The sequence below is a fragment of the Mycena indigotica genome, assembly GCF_014461135.1.
Source record: "Mycena indigotica strain 171206Taipei chromosome Unknown Mind.scaff0004, whole genome shotgun sequence".
Taxonomy (NCBI): domain Eukaryota; kingdom Fungi; phylum Basidiomycota; class Agaricomycetes; order Agaricales; family Mycenaceae; genus Mycena; species Mycena indigotica.
The window spans coordinates 928,949-949,335 of record NW_023503003.1 but is presented as its reverse complement, the minus strand read 5'-3'; the positions used below and the strand labels follow the sequence as shown (position 1 = coordinate 949,335).

At 51.4% G+C, this 20,387-nt stretch overlaps 8 protein-coding genes across 8 annotated transcripts; 6 read left to right on the top strand and 2 right to left on the bottom strand.

Annotated features, from left to right (window-relative positions):
* Positions 1–668: 668 nt before the first annotated feature.
* On the top strand, positions 669–1,487 carry MIND_00415800 (Rab-type small GTP-binding protein; the record flags this gene model as incomplete). Its single annotated transcript, XM_037360979.1, has 5 exons — positions 669–698; positions 750–902; positions 948–1,056; positions 1,108–1,315; positions 1,361–1,487. The coding sequence occupies 5 exons, from the start codon at positions 669–671 to the stop codon at positions 1,485–1,487; spliced, it is 627 nt and encodes a 208-aa protein (XP_037221271.1).
* A 438-nt stretch (positions 1,488–1,925) lies between these two features.
* Positions 1,926–6,328, top strand: MIND_00415700 (Elongation factor; the record flags this gene model as incomplete). Its single annotated transcript, XM_037360978.1, has 13 exons — positions 1,926–2,061; positions 2,111–2,757; positions 2,807–2,876; positions 2,918–3,268; positions 3,399–3,461; positions 3,521–3,668; positions 3,719–3,800; positions 3,864–5,180; positions 5,229–5,675; positions 5,727–5,841; positions 5,889–6,116; positions 6,168–6,235; positions 6,287–6,328. The coding sequence occupies 13 exons, from the start codon at positions 1,926–1,928 to the stop codon at positions 6,326–6,328; spliced, it is 3,714 nt and encodes a 1,237-aa protein (XP_037221270.1).
* Positions 6,329–7,154: 826 nt separating this feature from the next.
* On the bottom strand, positions 7,155–8,486 carry MIND_00415600 (uncharacterized protein; the record flags this gene model as incomplete). Its single annotated transcript, XM_037360977.1, has 1 exon — positions 7,155–8,486. The coding sequence occupies exon 1, from the start codon at positions 8,412–8,414 to the stop codon at positions 7,155–7,157; it is 1,260 nt and encodes a 419-aa protein (XP_037221269.1). The 5' UTR covers positions 8,415–8,486.
* Positions 8,487–9,015: 529 nt separating this feature from the next.
* MIND_00415500 (uncharacterized protein) lies at positions 9,016–10,310 on the top strand (the record flags this gene model as incomplete). The annotated part of the gene is made up of 3 exons (XM_037360976.1): positions 9,016–9,045; positions 9,117–10,232; positions 10,281–10,310. The coding sequence occupies 3 exons, from the start codon at positions 9,016–9,018 to the stop codon at positions 10,308–10,310; spliced, it is 1,176 nt and encodes a 391-aa protein (XP_037221268.1).
* Positions 10,311–12,241: 1,931 nt separating this feature from the next.
* Positions 12,242–13,432, top strand: MIND_00415400 (F-box domain-containing protein; the record flags this gene model as incomplete). Its single annotated transcript, XM_037360975.1, has 1 exon — positions 12,242–13,432. The coding sequence occupies one exon, from the start codon at positions 12,242–12,244 to the stop codon at positions 13,430–13,432; it is 1,191 nt and encodes a 396-aa protein (XP_037221267.1).
* A 1,981-nt stretch (positions 13,433–15,413) lies between these two features.
* On the bottom strand, positions 15,414–16,400 carry MIND_00415300 (Atp-dependent helicase nam7; the record flags this gene model as incomplete). Its single annotated transcript, XM_037360974.1, has 3 exons — positions 15,414–16,035; positions 16,085–16,275; positions 16,320–16,400. 3 exons carry the CDS (start codon positions 16,398–16,400, stop codon positions 15,414–15,416), a joined length of 894 nt encoding a protein of 297 aa, XP_037221266.1.
* A 60-nt stretch (positions 16,401–16,460) lies between these two features.
* On the top strand, positions 16,461–18,348 carry MIND_00415200 (Integrase catalytic domain-containing protein; the record flags this gene model as incomplete). The annotated part of the gene is made up of 5 exons (XM_037360973.1): positions 16,461–16,771; positions 16,820–17,333; positions 17,381–17,568; positions 17,615–17,858; positions 17,908–18,348. 5 exons carry the CDS (start codon positions 16,461–16,463, stop codon positions 18,346–18,348), a joined length of 1,698 nt encoding a protein of 565 aa, XP_037221265.1.
* Positions 18,349–18,436: 88 nt separating this feature from the next.
* On the top strand, positions 18,437–20,275 carry MIND_00415100 (uncharacterized protein; the record flags this gene model as incomplete). Its single annotated transcript, XM_037360972.1, has 6 exons — positions 18,437–18,739; positions 18,789–18,890; positions 18,939–19,332; positions 19,388–19,594; positions 19,651–19,710; positions 19,761–20,275. The coding sequence occupies 6 exons, from the start codon at positions 18,437–18,439 to the stop codon at positions 20,273–20,275; spliced, it is 1,581 nt and encodes a 526-aa protein (XP_037221264.1).
* Between the last annotated feature and the right edge of the window lie 112 nt (positions 20,276–20,387).

Below are 20,387 nucleotides of genomic sequence, written 5' to 3'. Positions count from 1 at the left end.
GGGACGTTGAAAGTCTCGAACATGATTTGGGTCATCTTCTCCCTGTTGGCTTTCGGGTTGAGGGGCGCTTCCGTGAGCAGGACCGGGTGCTCCTCAGGCGCGACACGGAGTTCGTTGTAGAAAGTGTGGTGCCAAATCTTTTCCATGTCGTCCCAGTTGGTGACAATACCGTGCTCGATAGGGTACTTGAGAGTCAAAATACCACGCTTGGATTGCGCCTCGTCACTGAAGTGGACACGATGAGCGGCGATGTCGTCTCAGATGTGGACGATAGCAAACCTACCCGACATAAGAGTCTTTCTGGCCCATCCCGACCATCACACCCTGGTGACGGGGTCGGCCGACAATAGAGCTAGAGAACGGTCGGTCATTTTTCAGGATCTCGGGGAAGGGGAGAACATACGGAAAGACAGCTCGAGGAGCATCGTCGCCAGCAAAACCAGCCTTGCACATACCCGAACCATTGTCAAGCACAAGAGCGGCAACTTCGTCCTCCATCGTAAAGTCTAGGGATCTGACACAGCCGGGTAAGCACCGTTTACACTGAAGGAAACGGCCAAACACTCACAAGTTGTTGAGGAGTAAAGGGCAAGGGCAGTACCGCCTGTCACAGAGTGTGACATCACCAAATCTCAGGCCACCACCATCCACCGAAACTCTCCAGCACCATGTCCCCACATTATGACTTTCTCATCAAGGTGTGTAGCTAGCTGGACAGCATGTTTCCCACCTCTGACTCAGAACAACAGCTTCTGCTCATTGGCGACTCGGGTGTAGGCAAATCGTGTCTGCTGCTCCGCTTCTGCGACGATGCATGGACGCCTTCTTTCATCACGACTATCGGTATTGACTTCAAGATTCGGACCATAGAGCTGGACGGCCGGCGAATCAAGCTCCAAATTGTATGCCTCGCTTGTCTTGGAAACCGCAACGCTAAACGTGGATAGTGGGACACTGCGGGCCAAGAACGTTTCAGAACGATAACCACGGCGTACTACCGGGGTGCCATGGGTATCCTGCTTGTCTACGACGTTACTGACGAGCGCTCGTTCAACAGTGAGTCGTCTGCTTCCGCAGCCTGCCTGAATTCCAATTGCCCTGTTTTAGACATCCGCACCTGGCACGCCAATATCGAGCAGCACGCTTCAGAAGGCGTCAACAAGATCCTCATCGGCAACAAGTCAGACTGGACCGACAAGCGCGCAGTCACGGAGGAGCAAGGCCGCGAACTCGCCAACGAACTGGGCATCAAGTTCATGGAGACGTCCGCCAAGGTCAATGATGGCGTTGAAGAGGCTTTCTTCACTCTCGCGAGGTGCGTTTGCCGTCCATCATAGGTCCACATCTGACGCTCTGAAAGGGACATCAAAGCCCGCCTTATTGACTCGCAAGGCGGTGATGCTGGTGCTGCGGGTGCCCCTGCAAGGAATGGTGTGCAAATCAACCAGCCGTCTTCCGCCAGTCAACCCGCTGGATGCTGTTCATGATTGATATGTTTCTTACTGCGCATTTGCATTCATCCGAAAACATCACATACGCACTACCTCGCTCTCGATCGGCTGGTTCTCTAAGCTTATTATATATTCTCTCTCTTTCTTTGCCACTTCCTGTAATCCCCAGCAACACGGTTGAAAGCATTTATTTCGGAGACGAACATCTCCCACAGTTTGAATCTAGTCTGAGAGGAGAGTACTGTTTTACACTTCAAGTGCACTACCCGTTTTTTTCGATTTTTGCCTATAGAGATATGCTCAAATTTGGTGTAACCTTCGAGTTGCTTCAAAAAAAGTGACACGCAATCAAAATATGACGCCAGCACACACATCTTTCGGTTTGCTTGCTGCTTCTTCCAGCGAACATTCACGAGTCACGACCTTTTCTCTGTTCACGCCTCTTCTTTCTGTTGTCTCTGTACCCGCCAAACTATGTCTTCTGCCGCTGCTCGCGCCGAAGCGCGTCGTAAAGCTATTCTCAGTCGCGGAACTGACCGACTGGCCAAATTGACTACATCTTCTGGACGGACAGAGGACCTTATGACGAATCCTGCGCCGAGTACCAGCGGTGCGTTAGCATTGCGTATCTTTCTTCTTTGACTTACAATTCGACCCAGAATCAACACAAACACAAAACCAACGATTGAGCAGCAGTAGCTTTGTTGGAGAGGAGACCATGGGGATGCCAACCCCGAGCCCCAGTCCGTCACCGCAAAGACCTATTAGACAACAACAACGGACTGTTTCACGAGAGGCGAGTGTGCCTGCGCCAGACTTTGACTTGTTTGGTGGCGGAAATGCAGGCGACCCGTCTGCGTGGTCAGCGGAGCAACAGGCCCAGCTTCTTCAGGCGCTGATGGGTGGGGGAATGGGCATGGGAGGCGCTGGGAATTCTCCGAATTTGTTTGGGAACGGAAATCCGTTGGCGGCACTAATGTCCGCTGCCCAAGCCCAAAGCCAAGCTGGTCCTGGAGAGGAAAACGATGCTGGCGGGCTCGCTGCGCTCATGGCTAATGCGACAAACAACGCGGCGGGGAAGATGCCAGCTGTTGTGCCTCCAAAAACGCGTCCGCAGCGTGTCTTACCTGCGATACACGTGCTGTCAGTCTGGGCGCTAGTGATTTACTTTGTTTTGGTGAGGGAGCCAGCGACGCATTTGCATCCCGAGGTGGACGGGTCAGGGATTGCTTGGAGGTGGAGAAGATTGTTGGGGAACGGGAGAGATCGAGGGGGAGTTCCGATAGTCTGGGGGGTGCAAGTGGTGGTGAGTTGGCCGCTCAAACATAACTCAGTCAACCTAACTATACTCGCAGCCTTTCTTTTGGGCTTTCGTGACGTTGGAGTTGGGTCTGCATTCTTTGCGGATATTTTCTGGTTTCGTAGGTTATTTCTACTTCTTTTCAGACCAAAGCTAACTTGCATAGGATACATTCCGTCCACCAACACTACTCGCACTTGTGCTTCCAAGCCTGCCTGCGCCAATACCCTCGGTCATAGTACACGGAATGAAATATTTCCAAATGGGGTCGATGTTCTTGGACGATCTCGCTGCTGTGGTCGTCGCGCTAGGGCTGGTTATTTGGTTAGCTACATGGCTTGCAGCGTAGTCCGAAATCATATTTGCGCTTCCCTTCTCCCGGCAACGATCCCGAGATTTGTCACGCTGGGTCTTGCACAGTCATCAAAAAGTGTGACGTCTTTCGGTAACGACCATCGAGACCGCCTCACCAATCTTTCTTCCTCTTTCCCCCACCATCGTAGACACCCACCATGGTGTAAGTCCCTGTAATGCTCTTCCAGACTCCATTTGCTGATCTTGGATGCTAGCAACTTCACCGTAGGCAAGTATTGCGATAATCGATGAAATTTTTCGTGGGGCGGTTGTCGCTGACTGACGATGTGCAGACCAGATTCGGGCCCTCATGGACCGGCCGACAAACATCCGGAACATGAGTGTCATTGCCCATGGTAGGTTTCGGTTGTCGTTGCCGATGGCGATTTTAGATTATGGCTCATCTCTTCATCAGTCGACCACGGCAAGTCCACCCTCACCGATTCGCTGGTGTCGAAGGCTGGTATCATTGCCGCCAAGAACGCTGGTGACATGCGATTCACGGATACGAGAGACGACGAAAAAGAACGTGGAATCACGATCAAGTCGACGGCTATCTCAATGTGCGTGCTAGCATTGTCACCTACTCCGAGCCCACGCTGACCGTTATCAGGTACTTTGAAGTCGACAAGGAAGAGCTTCCCTCGATTAAGCAAAAAACCGACGGCCCTGAGTTCCTTATTAACCTGATTGACGTTCGTCGCCTTTTTGTTATAGCTGCTGAGTGAGCTGCTGATGTTATATTTACTTCTCTACAGAGCCCCGGCCACGTTGACTTCTCATCGGAAGTCACTGCTGCACTCCGTGTCACTGACGGTGCTTTGGTCGTCGTCGACTGTGTTGAAGGTGTCTGCGTGCAGACTGAAACGGTCCTGCGACAAGCGCTCGGTGAGCGTATCAAGCCTGTCGTCATTATCAACAAGGTGGACCGTGCCCTCCTCGAGCTCCAAGTCTCGAAAGAGGACTTGTACCAATCATTCTCGCGAACGATCGAGAGCGTCAATGTCATTATCTCCACATATCATGACGTGGCTCTCGGTGACGTCCAGGTCTACCCCGACAAGGGTACCGTCGCTTTCGGTTCTGGTCTGCACGGATGGGGATTCACTCTTCGTCAATTTGCGGCCCGCTATGCCAAAAAGTTCGGTGTCGACAAGGAAAAGATGATGGGCAAGCTATGGGGTGACAACTTCTTCAACACCAACACCCGCAAATGGTCGACGAAGAGCACCGATGCGGATGGCAAGCCCCTTGACCGTGCTTTCAACACTTTCGTGCTTGACCCCATCTTCAAAATATTCGATGCTGTCATGAACTTCAAAAAGGACGCGATCGGCCCGATGCTGGAGAAACTCGATGTCAAGCTTGCAAATGATGAGCGTGACTTGGAGGGCAAAGCTCTGCTTAAGGCCATCATGCGTCGTTTCCTCCCTGCCGGTGACTCCCTTCTGGAAATGATTGTCATCAATCTTCCTTCCCCTGCCACCGCCCAGCGCTACCGTGTTGAGACTCTCTACGAGGGTCCCATGGACGACGAGTCTGCCATCGCCATCCGTGACTGTGACCCCGCCGGCCCCCTTGTCCTTTACGTTTCCAAGATGGTGCCGACCTCCGATAAGGGTCGTTTCTACGCCTTCGGTCGTGTCTTCGCTGGTACTGTCCGCGCTGGCCCGAAAATCCGTATCCAGGGCCCCAACTACATCCCCGGCAAGAAGGACGATCTCTTTGTCAAGTCCATCCAGCGTACCGTCCTCATGATGGGTCGTTACATTGAGCCTCTCGAGGATTGCCCTGCTGGAAACATTGTCGGTCTCGTCGGTGTTGACCAGTTCTTGCTCAAAAGCGGTACTTTGACCACCTCAGAAACTGCCCACAACATGAAGGTCATGCGTTTCTCCGTGTCCCCTGTCGTGCAGGTTGCTGTCGAAGTCAAGAACGCCGCCGATTTGCCCAAGCTCGTTGAAGGTCTCAAGCGTCTGTCCAAGTCTGATCCTTGCGTCCAAACTTGGATTAACGAGACCGGTGAACACATCGTTGCTGGTGCTGGCGAGTTGCACTTGGAAATTTGCTTGAAGGTTAGCAATATTGTCTTTTTTACACACCAAGACTAATTATTTGTCCAGGATCTTGAGGAAGACCACGCTGGTGTCCCCCTCAAGCAATCTGACCCCGTCGTGCCCTACCGCGAGTCCGTCAAGGCCGAATCTTCTATCGTTGCTCTGTCCAAGTCACAAAACAAGCACAACCGTCTCTATGTCAAGGCTCTCCCCATCGAGGAGGAGCTTACACAAGCGATCGAGGCCGGCAAGATCAGCTCTCGCGACGATTTCAAGGCCCGTGCGCGTATCATGGCGGACGAGTTCGGTTGGGATGTCACTGATGCCCGTAAGATTTGGGCTTTCGGTCCCGATACGACCGGCCCCAATCTGCTTGTGGATGTCACCAAGGGTGTGCAGTACCTGAACGAAATCAAGGACTCGTGTATTGCTGCGCTCCAATGGGCCACCAAGGAGGGTGTCTGTGCCGAGGAGAACATGCGTGGTGTGAGGTTCAACTTGCTCGATGTTACGGTCAGTTTTTTTCGCTCTGCATAGTACCTGTGGTTGTTGATCTTGTTGTAGCTCCATGCCGATGCTATCCATCGTGGAGGAGGACAAATCATTCCCACATGTCGTCGTGCTTGCTATGCTGCTTGCTTGCTTGCCACACCCGCTCTGCAAGAACCCATCTACCTCGGTATTGCCTTTTGCTTTCCCTCGAATCTAATTCCTGATCCTCTGCAGTCGAAATTCAGTGCCCTGAGAATGCCATTGGTGGTATCTACTCTTGCTTGAACAAGCGTCGTGGCCAAGTCTTCAGCGAAGAACAGCGTGTCGGCACGCCCATGTTCACCGTCAAGGCCTACCTCCCTGTCAACGAGTCGTTCGGCTTCAACGGCGACTTGCGACAAGCCACCGGCGGACAGGCCTTCCCCCAGAGTGTGTTCGACCACTGGGAAGTCATGGCTGGCTGTGAGTATTCTGGTTTGTTCTAGATGGTCGCGTGTTAACGGGGGTCTGTAGCGCCATTGGACAAGGGCAGCAAGATCGAGGAACTCGTTACCAAGATGCGGACACGCAAGGGTCTCAAGGTACTTTTCCGTCATCCCTTCTTCTTTGCCATTTTGCTAACGGCGCTGCAGCCCGAAATCCCCGCTCTCGATACGTACTACGACAAGCTCTAGACGGGCGCGTTCTTTCCATAGAAGTGGCTCAGGACGGAGATGGAGACGAAATCTACACGAAACTGCTGACGAGGGACTGGTGTTTGCTTGTTGTTGTCTGTTGTTAAACGTTGTTGTAACTTTCCCTTGTCGCATGCACAACGAACGAATTCATCCACTTTTGTATCTTGCTATAACAGTTGAAGGTAGTTCATGTCACTGGTACATAGGTTCGCTTATGCGTGCAACCAACGGCTTAAACAAGCACGATCATTTACTAGTAGTGTGACACGAAATAACAACTAACTCAAGTCTACTCAAGTCTAACTTACTGGTAAGTAACAACGCGCAAGGCGCGCTACCCCATGCGATAATGCATTCGCCAAGCATCTTCCGCCCAGCGCCCATCCGGGTTTATGCCAGCAGCGATCTCAACATCCAAACTTAGTACCGCGACTTCAAATTCAAAGCTTCACTCTGGGTGCGATGCCTTCTCGGTTTCTCTCACAATTATGTCTCGGCTCTTTCCACAGCTCCTGCGCCGACGATTGGAAGAAATCGATGCTAGAAATCTCAGTCTTTATGCCGAAATAGCAGCACTCGCTGTTGAGCGACGCCAGACTGTCGAGCAACTTACAAACATTGCTAATAATAATAATAATAATAAGCCCATGCGGTCCCATATGTGGGTACCGGGCGACTCTGACGAAAGACGAGGGTGAGCTCTACCCTCAAAGGAGTACGTCGCCCCTCTGCCTCCTGTCAGAGCCATGAAGCCAATACAGCACAGATACCAGTAAGTCCGTTCCAGTCCACTAGCCCCAGTCACCCCAGCCAATCAAGTTCTCTACTCCATCTCCCCCACTGAATTCTCTCCATCGCTCCTCTCCAGCTCGTCGACCGACTCCGGTGCCAATTCCGAAGCCATGGATGGAAGCTTACGCCCAAACCAGCTCCAGGTCTTGCAAACGCCGTAGATGAAGCGCGCCATGGGGACCACTGTCTCCCAGTGGAATATCAAGTCACGCATCAGATCCTCTGCTGCTCTCCGCGAGGTCGGTGTATTTCCGAGGCGAACGCCGTATCTGGCTGCCAGCATCTCCCTTAGCTCCACGCGCAACTCCACTGTCTCCCGCGCTCGACATTGCATGAAGACATGTCCCGGCGTCTCCGGCGCCTCCCCACACCGACGGCAGAGCAGGGTTTCTTGTGCAAACCTCTCCGGGTGCGAGTGCAGTCCGCGGAAGAAGAAAGACCCACACAGCAGCCTTGTCAGGGCAAGACGGTGATTTGTGTGCGGTACGCGCGACAGATAATGCCGCCGGCAGATTCGGATAATGCGGGAGGGCTTATCCTTCAGCGGCTCTAGCCTTCCGTGGAGTAAGGGAAGCGAGACCATGGTATTGACCTTGTTATATATCCACCGTCCCGCACCATGACGTAGGTCTGCGAGCAGGCTATCGACGACGGTTGTTGACAAGCGGGCCAGCGACGGGAGCCTAGGCATCGGGAACGGCAATTGCGCGAGGACGAGGGCCAAGTCGCCCATCCACGAGGACTTGTTCTTGCGACGCAGGCAGTCAGATTCGGCCAGAGCCTTGTAAGCTAGTTGGGAGGCAGGGAGATCAAGTAGGTAGCGCAAGAACCGCAGAGCCAGCTGAGCACGTCGTACTTCAAGAGGGTAGATACCGAGTTCTGAGTAAAGTTGAGCAATGCCGGAACGCCGTCCAAGACCCAGAATGCGCCTAAGAATTGACCGATTCAGCCGCTCTAAACGACCAAAGGACTGTGGATCCACATCCAACATAACGTCGCAGCCGTGGGTAAAATGCGGGTCCAGCAGTGCATAGTACAGCTGACAAGAGACATCCGCTGGTAGCCGACCCCGTCCCACATACAACTCGCACCCCATTACCGTCTTCCAGAACACGCGTGCCGCCGTGTCGTGCTTATGTTCGTAATGTGCGCGGAAGATGTCGCGACATGTCGAATCGAACCAGATTCCGACATACTTGTGCTGTGACAGCCAGGGAACACTTTCCCCAGCTAGACGCAGACACGCAGCCGGACGACGACGCGGATTTTGCGAGATTGGCCCAAAGACCATGGCCCCAGACTTCAGGGGATTAACCTGGAGGAAGTTCAGCGAGCACCAAGTGCCCAACTGGTCCAGTTGCCGCTGCAGGCCTTTCGCCGAGCGCGAGATAAGTGCCATGTCGTCCGCGTGTTCCAAATGAGACAAAGCATAGCCCATTAGCCAAATGTCGTCCGGATCCTCGACAAGGGTGAATGTTGACAAGAAGATGTTCCACAGAGTAGGTGAAACAGGGTCCCCCATAAGCACACCGCACAGAGATCTCCACTCGTCCGAGACAAAACCCCCCGAAGCCACGCGCAGAGTCATCGAGCGGTATAATTTACGCACAAAATCGAAGTAAGGTCCTGTGAGTCCCATACTTTCCATTTTTAACCACAACGACTCATGGCTCATCGCTGAGAAGGCATTTGATACACGTTTCCCGTCCTCACACTACCACCCGAAGTCACCGGCGCGATCTTCCTCCATTACCATCTGCGCCCTATCGACATCTCGGACCCAGAGCTCCCTGGGCCATTCGTTCTGGCGGGGGTCTGTAGACAGTGGCGCGACATTGCGCTTCGCTTGCCTGGCCTCTGGAAACGAGTAACCATTTCAACTTACGCTGAGGATGGGGCACCGCCTAGGAAGGCTTTGGAACGTCGGTTGAGAACTTGCGAATCTTTCATCCGCAATGCCGGGAAACATGTTGGTCTTGAAATCGAGTGCAAGGGTCTTGCATCCCTTCCTCCGGCCCTCCTTGCCACATCAGAGCAATGGGAGCAACTGGCCGTCAGCGAGGAAGCCTTGGTGGACGCTGCGGGTCATTCGGGTGGGATACGGCATCACATTCCGCGTCTGCGTAGTCTGGTATTGGAGTCGGAATTCGACTCGGAGCAGGCGCTTGTCGACACTGACTTGGATACACTTGCCGTCCGGGCACTGTCACCAGTCCTGACATTCGAAAATGCGCGCTCTTTGGAACATGTAGAGCTCGAACACATTAACTCGACTGTTCTTTCTCTCCCGTGGTCTCAGCTGAAGTCGCTTACCATGTCCTGGGTCGGCAACACGAGGGCATGTTTGTTTATCCTTCGTGAGACCACATGTCTCGAAAACCTTACTCTGCGAGACCTGGGCGGCGATGAGCTTCCCGACGAGGGCACACATCTCCGGTTGGATCGACTCAGGTCGCTAATCATCTCCGAGTTCGCAGGACAAGACATGTTCTTCAGGAGAACAACAAGTTATACCGCGGTACTCGTCAATCGTCTCGTTGTCCCCGCCTTGGTTACTCTCTCAGTCGAAATTTTCTATGCCAACCTCGTCGACGCCGTCCGGAATATGCTAATTCGATCTGCACCGCGCATGGAAGGCTTCCAGCTAATAGTTCCTGTTTTGTCAGCGGAATGCCGCCATCTGCATCAATTACTGCCTGCAAGCCCGCCCGCTTGGCTCGACAAGCTCGTCCTCGAATCAGTTGCATGGGGGGCGCTTCCTGCTGCCCTGCGATCGCTCACTGTCGGGTTCACCCATCGTATTCGTCACTTGTGTTTGAAGATGCCCTTGAAAGACGCTCCTATAGCCGACCTCTACTTATTGAAGTCCACTGTCGACACCAAAAACCCGACTCCGCGGGAATTCGAATGGAACGACGAAACTCAGATCATACATCTCGAGCTTGTAGTCTCGAAGGATCATGACCCGGAGGAAGAAGACAGTACAGTGGGCGAAAAAGGGAGCGATTCTGACTCGGAACTCGAGGAAATATTTGCCCTCGTAGCCTCTCCGAACGGGCCGCAAATCACCATACGCGGATTGCCAATGGAATCGTCGTTGCGATCCAGTGTAAGTACTACAACACGGGAGTTAAGCATGCATAATCATTTACTACAGCCTCTCCTCTATTCAATTGGGGACGATTAAGCCCGAAACACGGCACTATTGCCACTGCATATGTACTATATTTTCGCCGTGACTGTATATACCGCACTTGCTTCTTGCACTGGGCACTGCCACTGGCAATTGATAGTGAAAAGGCTTCATTGCTCAATATGCCGACGACAACTTAGCAACAGAATCACCAGCTTGAATTTGGAAGTTAACAGGTCCGAGGGGTGTCATCAACGCAGGCATCTATGAAGTGTTGCATATGTGGAAGGCTACGTATTTGTTGTCACGATCACGGGAGTGTGACTGCTGGTGGTTGCCACAGAACATACATGTCCAACACTCTTGCTTCCGCTCTGCGCGCTCGCCTCGCCGGTATAGATGTCGAACGCACCGAAACTCATGCAAAGATTGCTCAATTACAAGCTCACCTACAGACGCTCGCTGAACAGCGCAAAGAAGTCGCCGAAAAACTGAAAGACGTCACATTTCCCATCCTGACCCTCCCTCTCGAAATCACTAGTCATATATTTGGCTACTATACAGAAGACACGTACATCGACCGCGAGTTACCACCGTTGGAATTGACCCATGTCTGTCGTGCGTGGAGACAAATCGCTTTGTCGCTCCCAAAGTTGTGGTCAACGATTTTCATGGGAAATGACACCTCGCCATTTTCCGACCTAATGCTGCGACGTTGGTTCGAACGGGCGGAAATGTCTCCTCTTCTGGTGCATGCTCCGTCTTCCCCAGTTCCACGCTTGTTCTCGATGCTCGTCGGCTACTCGGACCAGATTGTCTCCTTCCATTGCACAATTCCGCTGCCCGATAACTGTTCACTCGACACAGTGTCCGGACGCTTAGCACAGATGACTCAACTCAACTTATCCGTTGAAAAGGAGCATGCTGCTATTGATATCTTCTCCGAAACGCCTGCCCTCCGTCGACTCCACATTGCCTATGCGTCCACCATAACAGAGAACCCCGGGCAAATTATCCTTCCATGGGAACAATTGGTTGAAGTCTCTATCGACGGGTTCAATCCCGACGCGCTGGTCCTAATTGCCCAGATGAAACAGCTTGAATCATTGACGATCTCATGTGCCGCCTACGTATCTACAAGAGAGTTTCCGCCCCACTCCATTCTGCTCCCCAGACTGAAGAAACTGGATTGTTCTACCTCCATAGGATTGGATTCTAGTGTGGAATTTCTCCGTCCCTTGGAGTTGCCTGCTCTAGAAACATTCTATATTAGCTTGAAGAAGGGCGAACGTGATACCATTCGACGTTTCTTACGCCGTGTCACTGCCCTTCGTCATCTTATCTTGACCGGGACTGGGGGTGTGTCTATCCAAACCGCGCTTGTGCTCTTCAGACACACGCCTGTGTTGGAAGAGCTTACACTCATGGACTCGGTTGATATCGAGAGGTTCTGGGATACTCTTTCTCACTCACTGAACGATCACCTTCTACCTGCACTGAAGCAGCTCAACGTGGTGCCTGCTACTGGCGTGCCATACCCAACATCGGATGCGGTCGTGGACGTGCGATCTCGCCTGTCTATCGATGCGGGATCTGAATGCTTACAACATGTCACCTTATATTTGCCTCCTGGTGACTCGGATTTGGTATGCCTTCGTCCCTTCAGTCCCCCCCACACAGATACTAAGTCTTTGTGTCAGTCTCCTCAACCAATCCCGCTTTATTCGTTATCCGATGTCGACGATGGACTATATTGGCAAGAATCAAGGCAAGCTATCATCCGTCGGCGTGATATACTTGGGGGCAGTACTAGTAGGAGCAGCTTAAATAGTGATAACGACGACTCGGAATAGTCAAGCATTCAAGTTGTCAATGGTTAGACAGCCGATTATTTGTACAAAGGAAACCTGGCAACTGCGAATGCAGTCGGCAGGTTTGTGTGCATCCGGGGATATTAGATAATACTTTTCTTGCTTTCAACCATCATGCTGCATTCCTCGCCAGAGTCCTTGCGCCGACGACTCGAAGAAATTGATGCTCAAACAAGTAGTCTGTATGCTAAAATAGCAACGCTTGCTGCTGAACGAAGTCAGGCCGTCGAACAACTGAAACGCGTCACGTATCCCATCCTCACGCTCCCTCCCGAACTTACCGCCAAGATATTCCTCCATTACCATGAAAGGCCTATTGATCTTTCGGAGCCGAAGCTTCCTGGCCCATTTGTCCTGGCTAGTGTCTGTCGACAATGGCGCGGCATTGCGCTTCGCCTGCCTGGTCTTTGGAAACGACTGACCACTTCGCCCGCAGACTCTGACTCTGACTCTGACTCGGAGTCAGAAGCGAGTGCGACAGTGCCGAAAACTACTCTGGAGCGTCGTTTCAGGCTCTGTGAGTCCAGTATGCGTCACGTTGGGAAGCATGTTGGCCTTGAAATCGAGTGTAGGGGTCCTGAGTCCCTTCTTCCTGCCCTCCTTGCCATGTCGGATCAATGGGAAAAAATGGACGTCTGTGAGGAAGCCTTGTTGGATGCTGCACTTCATTCGGGCGGGGCTCGGCATAGCTTGGCCCGTCTGCGTCGTCTCGCATACCGGACACTGGACTCAGACCCGGATGGAAGGCTTTTGAATGACGACTTCGATGCAAGTGTCACGTTCTCCCCACTCCTCATACTCGAAAACGCGCCGTCTTTGGAACACGTGGAACTCGTCGGGATGAACTCAACCATACTTTCTCTCCCGTGGGCTCAACTCAGGTCACTCACTTTGTCCTATGTCGGCGTCAATACAGTAGCGTGTTTATTCATTCTTCGAAAAGCGCCTCTTCTCGAAAACCTTACACTATTAGAGCTGGAGGGCTACGCACCTCTCAATGATGCTACGAAGCTACAACTTGATCACCTTCGGTCACTTACAGTTGTGGCCCAGACGAACTCTGATCACCGAGCAAATACCGTTGCCCTCCTCAGCCTCCTGGTTGTTCCTGCCTTGACTCAACTCTCAGTGGAAATACTCTATGCTGATATCGTTCTCGCCATTCGGGAACTGCTCATCCGATCTGCACCACGCCTGGAGAACTTCAAGTTGACGATCAATGTTTTCTTGGGAAGCTCTCAGCATCTGCGTCGATTATTGCCAATGAGCCCTCCCCCCATGGCTCCACAAGCTCGTCCTCGATAATATTGACTGGATGGACCTGTCCACCTCCCTTCGGGCGTTAAGTGTCAGGATCGACTATTATATTCGACACTTGCGTGTGGAGATGTCATTGAGAGGCGCTCCTTTGGCCGGACTTCGTTTATTGCAGTCCACCATCACCACCAAGGACCCGACTCAGCACATATGGAGTGACAAAATCCGAATTCTACATCTCGAGCTTGTCATTTCAGCAGATCAACAGGACGAGGACGAGGATGACAAGGCCATGAGCAATCGAGGGAGCAATCCGAAGTCTCATCTAAGAGAACTTTTCGCTCTTGCAGCATCTCCGAACGGACCGCAAATCAAAATCCACGGCTTGCCTGCAGAACCATTGCGATTCACTAGGGTGATTATAAGTACTCATCACTTGAATTATGGCGACTCATTTCTTGACAGCCTCCCCTTTATTCACTTCTGAACGAGTAACAGAGCCTTGAGGCGGCAAGGCGAGGTTCAATACTGACAGGCCCGGGGTTAACTACAGAGCGACTGCATTTGCTATTGCTTGAATAGATGTACTTGCCGCCCGTCATCACGGTCTCTATCTGCCAGACCTTGAATTTTTTTTGTATACTTAGTTTATTAGTAGACTGGGGAACACACAGAAAATCTGCATTTGCCTCTTCAAGTTCATTGTCTTAGTTAGTCAAGTTGATTCAAGTTTGACATTCGATCGTGCCAGACTCATAGTCTTGCATGGTAGCGGTGGGAGGGAACGGTGGGAGGGAACTTGAATACATGCCACTGGGGCGGTAAGCACTGGTATATGTATCATGGTGTATGTCGCTGACTCCTGAGTTCGCGGCTATGAGGGTTCTTTTGTACAAAAAAGTTTTTCCGCCCGCGCACATGACTTTTCCGCCCGCGCACAAGATATTGCGCGCGCACAAGGTATATTTACGTAGAATACTCTACAAGTCGTAACCTAGTCCAGCCAAACCCAATCCAACAGTGCCCCTCGTTGTCTGCTTGCTGAGATTTCGATAGGGATTGAGATGTTGCGATGATCTGGGAGCCTGAGCCGCTCTCGAGCTTAAGTTTGCGGCAGCTCTGCCATAACAGAGGTCGGCGCTCGCAGGCGCAGCTGGTGGCCCGTTTCCCTCGAGAGTTAGACGGCTACATCTGCGCTGGAAGTTTCAGCCAGAATGAACAAAAAATGAGCCCGGCGCTCACCGATCCCGCACGGCAAAGACACCCGGTGCAGCCCGCCGCAGAGCGCCAAGATACACCGAGATGTCCCGCAGTCTTTAGCGGACATGGTCGGTGCGCTCCGAGAAGCATTATCTGGCCGAGAAAGCCAGGATGAGGCCAGACTCGGCCCCTGCACTGGCCCGCACGCCGCCCAAGTCCACATGAATGACAAGCAAGGGCAGCATTTTGCCCTTGTCCATTTTCAAGCTGATCCACCATCGCAATCACGCTCGGCGGGACAAGTTTTCGCAAAATTCAGCCCCACAAGTGTCGAATGAAACACTTGCTCCCGCAACAATCTCCTGCGACCAGCTTCAAAACTTTTGCTGGACTGGCGGTAGCTGTGACGTATGCGGCCAGAGCGCAAGATGCTTGGGAGGTCATGGTGGAGAGGAAGAGAGTATCAGAGGGGTGGCAGCATGGTGGTTGTTGACGACAAGCAGGGTCACATTCATTGACACACGATTCGTCACAAGCACCTGACTCTGTTTGGTCTCAACGCGACGCGACGTGTTTGTTGACTAGATGAGCCTATATAAAGGCGTGGCACGCTTTGTCATCTTCAGACCCTCTTCCCTCACGTTTGCCGGTGTTAACCCAATAACGTCGCCCTCATGCGGGGCCAGTTCTTCGGAATAGGTTCTTGGGAATGGCGGTCATCACCCTCTTACTTCGACCTCGTCTTTTATTTAACGGACTTCGCTGCTGTGGCTTGGGCTCAACTCCCATAGTATATTCAAGTGTACGCTGCAGCTCTATTCAAGTTGTTTCAAATACCCAATCCCTCTACCCATTTCTTGAAGTCGTTAAATGCCACATCGACAAGCTGCCCATCAATCTCGAATGGATTCTCGTCCCAAATGTCGTCAAATGTTCGTCGTAGACATTCGTTGCCCATCTGAGAGAGAAAACCCACGTTCCAATCGGCTTTTTCGAGTATTTCTTTGGCAGTCTTGGTGTTGTTTGGGTGGAGGAGCTGTCGCGCGAAGACGTTCCACCAAAATCCATCCCACCACTTGCTGCATTCGACCTCGTCCAGACAAGACCATCCATGTCGGACAGGTGGCGGCCAATATGCGAGATAACGCAAGTGGTCAAACACCTCGGTCTTTGTCTTAATGACTGAATAAAGGGTCACTGCACCCATATTATCGGCATCAACGGGGGAGATGTCGCCGGTGGAGCAGGCAACCAGGGCCCGGAAGGCAGGTTCGAGCCATTCATGGATATTAAATTGACGAGAGAGCCGAATCTTCATAGCTTGAGTGAATTCAGGATGCTTTGGCAGGTGAGTCAAGACGAATCGTTTGCCCGAGTCGACCATCCACATGTCTGACAGTACAAGAACGGACTCGAAGAACTTCAGTGGTGTATCTTTGGGAAGCTCATCACTGGGTGTGGTTCAGACATGGGTGTGGTTTGCAACAGAGACAGACTTACGAGTCATACAGAAAGGTACAAAAGTTGCGAAAGTCCTCTTCGGAAATGCCACTTTTATTGAGATTGAGGGGGTGCTCGTCGTCATAGCCATCCAGGATGCGAACGTCACTGCCAACGTTGAACATGTCTTTGAAGTACTCTGACTTTCTTGCCAGACGTGAACGGTGTAGTCGAAATAAACTCTTGCCACACTGGAATTTATTAGAATATAAATGTTGGGTTGGATGAAACTGACCAGAAAAATGACATTGCCTTCTTCATAGTAGTGGGCTGGGTCCCGTTGTCTTGTCTGAGGTATACCAGGTTCAGACTTCATGACCGAAAGACGAAAGAGAAATTATGGTCCCGTGATCACTTGACTTTGGGGACAACAACTATGGAGAGCCTTCCTCACGAGTTTCCTGCCCTACCTGCACACTTCGACAATGGTATATGGCCACCCAGCGTCTTGCAAGCCCATGATATAGTCCATGACGCGTACCGCTATGCCTACGAGGCCCTCAATGCCGGCGACAATGAAAGCCATCGCTTGAAGCTACATGCCGACAAAATTTTGAACTGTACACTGCCAATTGTTCGGGCAATGGAGCTGGAGATTCTGAATCCTCAGTGGATTGAGGAAGCCGAAGTTCTTGTTGCGGCACTCGGGGTCGCGCTCGAGGCATCAGCTGCTGCAATGGAAACTGTGTATGTTGTCGAACTTATGGGTTTTGAAGGTCTTACTGAGTATGCTAGCAATGTTGACCACCTCAAGAAGCCGGTACTAGTCAAGATTCAGCGTGGCCGACGAGGTCGACCGCGAAAAATCATTTCGCAGGATTGGCTGACAGCTGCTGTTGCACCAGGTCGCCGTCTCACCCTCACCAAGTTAGCGGAGCTGGCTGGAGTTCACCGGCATACTCTACGGGCTTATATGAAGAGTTTTGGCGTCTACGAGAGGTTCAACCAACTTTCAGACCACGATCTTGACTTGCTTGTGCGGACATTCAAGTCCAAGAAACCGAGCTCTGGCCTAAGCTATATTGTCGGCTTCCTTCGCCGGCATGGGGTTAAAGTTCAACGACGTCGTGTCCGTGCAGCAATTCGGCGCATTGACCCTCTTGGGACTGCAATCCGGCGACATGAAGCAACAGATCGGCAGAAATATCGTGTTCCAAACTCGAATTATCTATGGCATCTGGATGGGCATCACAAGCTAATTCGGTGGGGGGTTGTTATTCATGGCATCGTTGATGGTTATTGTCGGACGGCAAGTTCTCTCATTTTAAGATATTTCTGAAACTTATTTTACTTCAGATTACGGCGCTGGAAGCGTCAACAAATAATGAAGCACAAACCGTCCTAAATCTGTTTCTCTCAGCCATCAATCGCTTCCATGTTGTGCCTTCACGCATGCGAGGAGATCGAGGAGGTGAGAATATTGAGGTAGCTGTTTGGATGATCAAGCATCGAGGGGCACGACGTGCATCTTTTATGTGGGGCTCGTAAGTTCTCAGACTTTGATTCAAGTATACTCTGACAAATTTTAAGGTCAACCCGAAATACTCGAATCGAAAGACTGTGGGTAGAAGTTGGAACCCAATTCGCGCGAAGATGGCGCGCTTTTTTTACCCGGCTTGAACGCCTTCATGGGCTCAATCACACTTCTCCACGGCATCTATGGCTGCTTCATCAACTCTTTCTTGACGAGATCAACGACGACTGCCGCGAGTTCTCAGACGAGTGGAACCTCCATCCATTGAAGGGTAACGGGAACAAGGGCCAGTCTCCCCTGGTATAGTTTCAACGGCGTGCTCTTTCTATCTTGCTAACATTTTCTCAAGGACATCCGGTTTGTTAGTGAAACATGTCACGGTGTTGACGAAGACCAGCCTGGGATACATCCAACAGTTCTTGAGGAGTTTTATGGAGTTGTCGAGGACACAGACGAGGAGTGGCAAGATATTGACGATATTATTGCAAACGATCAACATCACGATATCCGTCATGATCCAATCGCCGTACCAACTCACGAAGCACCGTTCGATAATGCCATACAACAGCTTTTCTTCCAAGCATTGGCACTGAAGCAGCAGGAAGGAGTCACAGCAGAGACGGATTTTGATGTCGACACATATGAGATCTGCGAATCTATCCGATTGGGTCGTGCTGGCAAGAAGGTCTCAATTCAGCTTCCTGCAGTGAATTGGTGGCCACGGACACTCTTATGGACTCAGGCTTTAGATTTAATGACTGCATTTTGTATCGAACTTGGTATTGAATAATATTTCTACTTTTGGGGGCATTAAATTGATCCATAAAATCGGCTATGGATTGCCCCATTTTTTTTAGTCTCTCTCTCCTTTTCCCCTCATGTCGTCCAGCGAAAGCCGTGTTTGTATGGGAGACAGTGCTGAGGACCAGGCCTGCCGGTGCCAACGCTATATCCCAAACCCCAATCAGTCGGTCGATGACACCCAAGTTTGTCGTGACTGCAAGCATTGGGAGAGCATGCATCGTTCAGCTCCTCGGCCAAGCACTGCTCTAGATGACATTCTTGCGAGAGTTGGCCGCTCCGGACTCAAGTCTTCCAGTGCTTCTGAGGAGGAAGCTCGCTCAGAAGCAAGCAGTGGTTTCCGAAAGGCAGAAGGCCAGGGTGGCCACACTAAATTCCAGGTCAGTCAATGGCTCAAGTTTGGAATCCATTCTGACATTATTATCCCAGCGAAGCTCCAGTACTCGACGTGCAGTGAAGCCAAGTCTGTCGACAAAGGAGGAAAAGAACTTATGTGTCGGCCAACTTATAATGATACCCAATTGTCGGCAGGTAAGCAGTGAAGTTGGATAGCTATTTGCGGCTGACAAGAGTGGGCAGGAGGAGTTCTCAGCTGCGAGTGATGATGACGAGCGGAGCAACAGCGACTCCGACATTCCTGTTGCGATGAGATATGTTGCCGGTTTACCTGGTCCAGTGATTGTCCAAGAGCTGAAAGATGCCTCGTTGACTATGCAAAACTTCACGTATCGAAAGTCATGGTCGGCGGAAAAGATCAACGAAGTATTGATGGAGAACTTCAAGGATGTGTTTGCTTATCAAGATGCGGTGAACCCAAACTTGCTTGAAGCTGGGGAGTTTCACTGGGTGCCTTTGGCACTCCAGGGAAAGAGCCTACAAGAGTTCAAGAAACGAGGCTCCATTTGTGGAGACGATCTTTACACTATCTCATCAGGCAAAGGCAAGAAGGTTGAATTGAAGACGATTTATCTCGGTACGTGACATTGATCAAGGGCTTTGCAGCTTTGCTCAACACCACTCGCTCACAGGCTTACGATTCACAATACCGCATCGAGTCTATTCAGACCCATCATGGCCATTGACCTTCGAAGCTCTTATTGCGGCTGAATCAAAGAACAAGGGCAAGGGCAAGGCAGAGAAGCCAGCATCAAAGCAGCGGAAAGTTATTCTCAAGCTTGGACGACCATCGCCTAAGAAAGAGACTATCGTGATCTCTGACGACGAGACTACTAGTGGTATGTGATGCTCTATGGTTATGCACTGGCACAAATTGAAACAAATTGAATTCTAGATATGCTACAAGTAGAAGTCAAGTCGGAACCCACAACTAACACTATTGCCGCAACGACTGGTATGTACACTGGGTGTCTCAGGATCATGAGCTCAGACTTTAATATACAGGTCATGCCGCAAGCTCCCTATTCCTCCCAGAATTATCTGACACCGATGATGCCGAACTTCCAACTCCCGAGCAACTTTCGCTCTCAGCTGCTGCTAAAACCACTGTCGCGCAAACCAATATGGCATCGGCACCATCGAGTTTCCAAGACTCTCTTATTGCGCCATTCACCCAGAATAGCAACTCGAGCATTTCGACCGCTGCCGCCACAAGCCATCTGGACATATTCTCTATTGCACCAGTTTCATCCGAGTCGACCACATTTGCACCTTCGAGATCAGTGGTTGCTCAGGAGCCTCTTCAGCCTGCGATTGGAGTGGCAGGGCCGTCGCGTTTCCGCGATTATTATAGTGAAACAGAGGCCCTTGAAAACTTGGAGCGCTTTGGGACCTACCGCGAGCCACAAGCACCTGCAACCAAGAAGCGTACCTATTTCACCACCTTCCTTGAAGGCTCTGGTGTAAAATCACCCGAGCGCAAGTTCCCCAACCCCTGGAAGCGCTCGCGACAATCGTAAACAGGCCCAACTCACCTTACTGAATCAATCCTACTATAAATCACGTCTCACAAACTACCACTCTTTATCCACTGTTCCATCTGTAGCTTCAAGTTCAAAGTCTGAACCCGAA